Source organism: Fukomys damarensis, unplaced genomic scaffold (genome assembly GCF_012274545.1).
Source record: "Fukomys damarensis isolate Sample0158 unplaced genomic scaffold, DMR_v1.0_HiC HiC_scaffold_17, whole genome shotgun sequence".
In the NCBI taxonomy this organism is placed as follows: domain Eukaryota; kingdom Metazoa; phylum Chordata; class Mammalia; order Rodentia; family Bathyergidae; genus Fukomys; species Fukomys damarensis.
Window position 1 is genome coordinate 79,743,405 of NW_022900929.1, and position 7,722 is coordinate 79,751,126.

Genomic DNA, 7,722 nt, shown 5'->3' on the forward strand with positions numbered 1-7,722 from the left:
ACAGCCCCGCAGGGTCCCCCCGCAAGTCCGTGCCGGCCGTGAGGGCGTCCCCGCACGTGCCCCCACGGACCTACAGCAGCATCCTGAGACATCTGAACTAAACATCAGCAGACGTCTGTGTCCTTCATGAAATGCGTCTTGTCTTTTTTATTCCTAGTGTTTAAAGTCATTTTTTTTTTACTTGAATCGGATGATGTCCTTTAGTAAGGATTTTATCAGTTCTCGGTTTTTAAAAATCCACACTTTTTTTCTACATGTGAGATCGTTTTCATTTTACCTGGCATGTCGTTTGCACACAAAAAAGAATCGAGCAAATAATGCAATGCAGGACGAGAAGAAAGAAATGCACTAAGACCAGTAAACACGTTCTCTCCTAGAGCAGTGATGTTTTACAGGAATCAAACTCTTGCCTTGACATTTACACAGTGAGACTACAGAACTGCATGGAAATATCTATTTTTTTCCTAGAACATTTTTCATTCATTAGTATTTTCAAGTTTTTCATACTGTACACATTTCTTAAAACACATGATACCAGCAGCAACTGAAAATGAATGCCGGAATTGGTACACATGTGTTATCTACCTCAAGGTAACTGACGTCTGTGCGGGACCTCCCGACCCGCAGCGCTGCACAGGCGACTCGTGCTCAGCCAGCGCCCACGGTAGGACTGTGTGTCCCCAGACCATTGTCGTCCGTCCGTCCTGGTGTTCATTCTTAGAGTGAAGTGTTGATACATCACATCTTATTTATTTTCGCAAAGCAGTATATTTTCTGTATTTAATGATAAAAGTTAACTTAGTTTTAAAAAATTTATTTGCAACTACACTTTCTGCATTCGGCACTATGGTGGTCGCCTTCCTAGCTGAAGTCCCGTCAGCTCTTCACGTACTGAAGTGTTCGTTTGGAATATGGTACTCACTGTGTATAGGAATTTGTACTTTGGAGGTGCTTGATCTATCTACAAAGAAAAATTAGGAATTACTTTATTATAAATGCTCCTACAAGTCTTTATTGTGTTTATTTTTTAAAAAAGCTGTACCGTTAGACTCGTGTGCATGGAAGTAACTGAGGTGCATCATATTGTAGTTTAACAGTGTACATGGTAAGACACTTTCTGTTCTCACTGTGTATTTTTGCCGAATGATCTGCTCCTGTCCCAGGCAAGCATGAATAGTTAGGTTCAGCATAGCATGTGGCATCACAGTCTCTTAGTATAATTGTTTCATCTGTTTTACTTTCCTGAATACTGTCTGTACCCTTGGCTAAAATAAAACCTGCCCAGCACACACGGCTCCTGTCTGGCTCTTTCAGTGGCACACGCCCTGCTAGAAGAAGGGGTCAGAACCTGGTGACTGACTGACCACACTGCCGCGGGACAAGGGCTGACCTCTCTCAGCTGCGCAGAAGCTGGATGCGGAGTCGGCCTTGCACACAGCTTCTCCCTCCCGCTCTCTGGCCGCAGCCTCCCGGCCACCGGCTGGGCTGAGACCTGGGCTTCCCCGCTTGGCCTCTCCCCTCCCTTCCCGCTTCTGCAAATCCAGGTGCGTGCACAGCATCCCGAACTGTGGCTTTCAGGTGACCCTGGACCGGGGCTCTGCTCTGCAGCCACGAGTCGGTTCCTGGGGCTGAGGGGAGATTACCCGGGAGGGCTGGGCTGCTGTGGTTGGAACCGGGTGTCCTGAGCCCCATGGACCCGCAGGACAGCACCTGTCGTCTTCCTGTCCTAGCTGCGACCCCACCCTTGCTGCTGGCCAGAGTCCGCTGTGCCTTCTGCCCTTCTTGGCCCCTTGGTCCCTCGGCGGAGATGGGGTCAGGCTGATGCTTAGCGACATGCGGCACCACCAGGAGCTGGTGCTGAATGCATCTCAAGTCCATGCCGTGCCGCCCTGTGTTGGCCGGAGTGTGTGACCTCGTGAGCACGAGAAGCTCTCTCCCTCCAGCCTGCCCACCTCGCAGGGCCCGGGTTTGTGTTTCTCCTTAGGAACGGCCCTGAGGTCCTGCCTGCCCTGCCACAGCCCTTCCCCTGGGGAGCTGGGCTGAGTTTGGGGCTGAGCCAGGCACAGCGCACTCCGAGATCGCGTGGGGCTGCGAGGGCACCACGCAGGAACAGCCTCTTGCCGTCGCCCCTGCGGAACGGGGTTTGTGCACCAGGACTGCACATAGCGAGACCCCTCCCCACTGGTGACCTCAGCTGTGGCAGGCGCATCTCGCCACCTTGGGAGGCTGGAGTGAGCCTCAGTGTCGGCCTCTGGGGTGCACAGTGCTTGAGAGACAGCTCTCACTGACTAGACCCCCATCACCAGGGTCTGCGGCTAGGCCTTTGCACTGAGCAACTTCCCCAGCCCTTCTGTTTGATTTTGAGACAGGGTTTTAGTTTGTTGGTAAGTTGGCCAGGCTGGCCTTGAACTCGCAGTCCTGTCTCAGTCTCCCAGAGTGCTGGGTCACAGGTGTGCACTCCTATACCCAGTTCTTCTGAAATTATTTTAGCACATGTTCTGTTCATGCATGGGGCCCTTGATGGCCCAGCACCCGGGGCAGCCAGACAGCAGCTCCACTGCACCAGGAAGCCCTGCCGAGCCATCGCGCTGCACCTGCAGCCTTGTGTGCGCTGGGAGGCCGGAGCAGGCGGGAGTCAGAGCGGCGGGGGTCAGGGCTTCCCACACAGGACTCCCTCCTGTCTCCTCGGCTTCAGGTGGTTCTTCCTCACAGGAGCCCTCGGTTCGGAAGTGCACTTCAGGGGGGCGCTGCCCCTTACTGGGTGAGGCGCAGTGCGTCTGATTGCCCTCACCCCACGCCTCATGGTGGCACTGCCCACCCTCCCGTCCATTGCCCTCCGAGTGCCAGGAAAGGGCTTGAGCTCCGGAGTGGGCTCTGGGCACAGACACGGCTGCCCGCCCGTCCTGGGTCCCGGTGACCTTTGGTCGTGGTAGCCTGCGCTCCTCCCACGCGGGCAGTTCACTGGCGTCCAGCCTGCCCTTCCTGGTGGTTGGCGGAGAAAGGGGCGTCGGGACCCGGGGTGCTTCCCTCTGAAAGAGCAGCCCGGCGGTGCTCTGCAGGTGGTGAGCACAGATGCCGGGCTGGATGGCAGCCATGGCTCCATCTTCCAGTCTCAGGCCGATGGCTTCTGGCCAGACATGAGCCGCGGGGCTGGTCCTGTCCACGGCCGCCCTGCTCAGTGCGCACCTGCAGGACGTGACCCACCGCCCAGATGTGGAGCCGGCCTTGTCCACACGCTACCCTGGCCACCTGCTGCCTGCTGTCCCCATTCCTGGCTGAGTCCAGTCCCCCTCACCACCCCACCCTGCTTGACTGCCTCAGTGCCGGTGGCTTCCACCCGGTTCCCTGATTTGTGCCCTTTCTCTGGGGTTGCCATGTGGCTCTGGGTTGTCCCCAGCCCTTCAGACAAGCCCAAACCCCAGGTCACTTTGTGCTTGCTTGGTACGAGTCTGCTCCGCTGTCACCTGTCTGAGTGGGCCTGGCTGGTGTCCGCACAGCCTTCCCGCTGCACCTGTGCCCTTGTGTGGGAAGCCCCTGCAGCACGGGTGAGCTGTCTTCTCTGAAAGGGCTGGGGCTGTGGCTTCCTCCCCATGGCATCCCTCACCCCCCGACACTGATCGGTGTGTGGCAGCAGAAGGAAGGTGTGAAGGGCACCAGTGCTATCCCCGGTCCTGCTGAGTGACACCCTGCTAGTACCTGGAGGTTCGCCTGCTCTGGGGACCCAGCAAGGCATTCCTAGTTCTCCCACTTCATAGAATTTGCCAGGGGTCTGTGACTTCGGGGGGCCCTGGCTGGGACTCCCCAGAACCCTCAAGCTCCAGGTTGCAGTGCCAAGCAACAGGACGTTCTCAGGAAACCCAAGTCTGGTCTGGCCGGTTTATGTTCTGATTGCATTTCACGTGTGGGTGCAGCTCAGGTTGGCAGTTGCTGTGCTCCTGAGTCAGTGCTGCGGGCTCCCGTCCCCAGCTGGGGTGACTGTACTTGCCAGGACTCTACACGGTACCGTGACCCAGTTAGGGCCAAGCCACGCGGCTGTTTCCAGTCATCCTGTGTAAGGAGCTGGGCCCGGGTTATTCGTCCCATCCAGGGTCCTTGGCAACAAAGCCACCTGTGCTGCCCTTGAAGAAGAGGACGCTTTCAGGGTTCGGGTGTCTCAAGGGCCGAGGACTGAGTGTCAGCAGGAACTGGATCCAGGCTGGGGGTGGGGTGGGCCCCGCAGCCCAGGGAAGACTGCTACTATCCAGCGTAAGCACTGCAGCCCACCCACGTCTGCCTGTCTGTCCACCCCGACCCGCTCCAAGTTCCTGAGAGAAGGTGATCTCAGCCCACTCTGCCTGTGCCTAGGGCTGGCACTGGGGGCAGATGGAGCAGCCTGTCCCCTCTCTGTCTCTGTCTCTGTCCCTCTTTTGTGCTGGAGACTGAACCCAAGGCCTGAACTACATCTCTAGCCCTTTTTTATGTCATTTTGCATAGCCCAGGCCGGCCTGGGCTTGCCGTGCTCCTGCCTCTCTTCCGCTGCCTTTTAGCGCTCACGCGTGCTCCGCAGGTGCGGCTTCTCCAACTGGGGCACCCTGGGGCCCACAAGTTTCTCTCTCCCGGGCCCCTGGGGATAATTCATCGGCCACAGTGTTGGCGTGAGCACCGTGTTTGGTGACGTAGGGCACACGTCCACGCTTTGTGAGTTTTACAAGAACCCAATGAGGGCGAGTGGGCCAGACGTGGTCCTCACCCCGTAATGCAGGACAGAGACAGGGCTGGCGTGTGCAAGGCCCTTGGTTCTGTCCCCAGCACTGCGGGAAAAAAAGAAATTAAGTAACGTGCCCAAGATGAAGTGGTAAAATCAGGACTAGCATTCAGGCCAGACTTCAGTGTTTGCTTTATTTTGTTTCAGATTTCTTGCATGAATAAAAGACACGTAGCTGTCTGGTATCACACTATTCAGTTTTGGGGGTTGACTTTAAACTGATTTAACAACTTTAATTTCCAAATGTTTTAATTTTTGTACATTTATTGCTTTATCTAATTCCTAAGATAATATTTAATTTTATTTACTACTTTATATGCCATAATTGTGTAATTTAGGATTGACCAACTGTATCACACCTGCAGTGCTGCCTTCCAGGAAGCCATCTCACGAGGGCAGGGACGTTCGTCAGCGTCTTCACACATGAACTTTGACCCTGAGAACAGGTCCACATACTGCAGCCCTCGGTATTGAATCTACCTTTGATCTCACGCAAATGCACCATTGCAATCAACATCTAGTTGATGCGCTTTGTAGGTTGGCGCCCCCTGGTGTCTACTCCAGGAACTCCCCTGTCCCCCCACAGCTCCTGCTCACACGTGCATGCGCAGACACAGGTACACACACGTGTACTTTTCCCCACTTATAAAAAGAATTTTAAAAAAATAATGTTGGAATAAACTTTCTCGTATATAACAGTGTGAGGCAAGAACCTACATGGACCACTGATTTAGCTGGAGAAAAGATAAAAATTCTACAAGTTTACTCGGACTTCTAAGAGATTGGAGTGTTAATGTTTCATGTCATCTGGATTCATGGTGTCGCCTGAGTTCTGTGGTCCACAACAATCAGCCTGAAAAAGCTGTGGAGATTCAAATCCACAGTGCACAAGCGGACAGCAGATGGCTGAAGCTACGGTGTCTCACACAGGCCATGCCAGGATGTCTTCCCGGGGCTCTGTTCCAGCACCTGGTGCCTTTGCCCTCCAGTGCCCTCCTTCTGCACTCGGCTTTTCCCTTTCAGCTTTTGAGCACAGAGGCCTGAGCATCTTCCTAATGTTTTAAAAACAGATTATTGAAAATGTAAACGCAGGTAAGAAAATGAGGACAATTTTTATAGTCGGTTCACCTAGGTATGATCACTGTTAATCTATCAATATATTGGGCCTTTCCTCCCCCCAAATGCTTTAATTTTCTATAGCTACAAAAGTAAGAATAATTCAAAGATGCCTGTGATAGTAATTTCTTTTCCTCTCCCTGTGCTCTCTCCTCTCACACCCCAACCTCCACAGGTAACCACTGGTGGTTTATTGTGCATTAACCCGGGATTTTCTATGCATATAAACACTTGGATGTTATACATATGGTTCTGCAACTTTTCTTCTCTCAGCACATCTCAAGTATCAGTGGAGCTGTTTTTGATGTCTGTTTTGGAGAATCCATCATCATTTGTAAAACCAGGTTCCTCTGAATGGACACTGGTGTCCCCGACTGAACGTGCTGCTGGAAGGAAAAGCCTGCTGGAAGATGTGGTCACTGGTCTGTCTCACTGGTGCTCTTCTCTTGGGCTCTGCTTCTCAGCCACCGTGAACTAAGCATCTTTCTTCCACCAGGCCCTTCTGCGATGATTTTCCTGCCATGGGGCCTGCTGACCGTGGACCTAACCCCCTGAAATCGTGAGGCAGACTCCAGAACCACTGAGCTAAATCCCCGGCCCCCGATTGCTTTTTGAGTGGATCATTTTATTACTGAGTTGTGAAAATTCTTTGAATATCTAGACACACATCCCTTATCAGATTCTGATTTGCCAGTACATTATCCCATTGTATGTATGCGTTATCATCTTATGGACTGAGTTGGGAAATACTTGGTCTTCTGTCTTTGGAAGTTTGTTAGTACTTCTCTGAAAGTTTGGTGGAAGTAACTCTCCAGGGAAGCGAGGTGGGCTGGCTTTTTCTGAGGGGAGATTTCACATTCTCATGAATGACCAGACCCCTCTCTTTGTGATATTAAGGTGGGATTTTTATATTCTAAGTGGAGAGCCATATTCTAATGCCACTTTTTGAATAACCCACCTGTTCCCACCAACTTCAAACACCCAGACAGCTGATGTAGACACTGGACCCCGACTGCCGCTTCAGCAGGGGACCCTTTGCGTGGTAGGGTGTGGGGTTGGAGAGGAGCAGGCCTGGGACGTGGGCCCTGCCTTCCCCAGGACTTTGTCCCTGTGCTGGACACCCAACCGCCACAGTGCTCTGGGAGCCCACACAGGCCAGTGGCCCTGCTAGGGCCCCAGGGTGGCTCTCTGGGACACTGGTGTTGCTGTCACTGACTCTGGACCTTGGTGTCCTGCTGCCCATGCCCGTGTTCATCTTCTTTTCGGACTTGGGCACGGCTCCTGTGCCCTGGACAGCATCCACCACCTCCGCCTTGCCAAGCTCACCCAGTGTGCCCCAGGGCACCTGTCCTGACCTGGGCCGTCCCGGCCTGAGCGCCTCCCTCTGCTGTGACACCTGGAGACAGGACCTCAGCCCGATCCTGTGCCTCTGGCCATAAACAGAGCAGGCAGGGATGATGAGCATGGACTGGGGTGGAGCCCCGGGAACAGCAGCACTGAGATGCAAGGGAGACAGGACAGAGGACGGGGCGGCACGGCAGAGCGGCCAACACACGGAATCAGCAGAGGCAGGAGCACTGCAGTTTGAGCTCAGCCTGCGCAACTCAGACCCCGTCACTAAGAAAAAACAAGAGAACTGAGGATGCAGCTCGGCGCAAAGGCCCTGGGTTCAGTCCCCAGTACAACAACCATAACCACGCTGCAGAAGGGTGCGATCAAGGGAATCCGCAGATACTGGTGAAAAGGCCTGGGCGAGGCCCCCAGAAGCTCCTCGGTGACTGTGGCGTCCCAGGCCGTTGCCAGCTGTCCGCTGCGCCCCGCGCAGGTAAGGGGTGCGGCGGCCCCACTGCAGGTGCCACCCC

General features: G+C 54.1%; 1 protein-coding gene across 2 annotated transcripts in view; it reads left to right on the top strand.

Annotated features, from left to right (window-relative positions):
- Positions 1–1,287, top strand: part of Mapk6 (mitogen-activated protein kinase 6) — a 22,011-nt gene extending 20,724 nt beyond the window's left edge. For both annotated transcript variants that reach the window (XM_010609077.3, XM_010609076.3), the window contains one exon: positions 1–1,287. In XM_010609077.3, the coding sequence (XP_010607379.1) occupies positions 1–101 (101 nt within the window). In that variant the 3' untranslated portion in view covers positions 102–1,287.
- Positions 1,288–7,722: the final 6,435 nt, after the last annotated feature.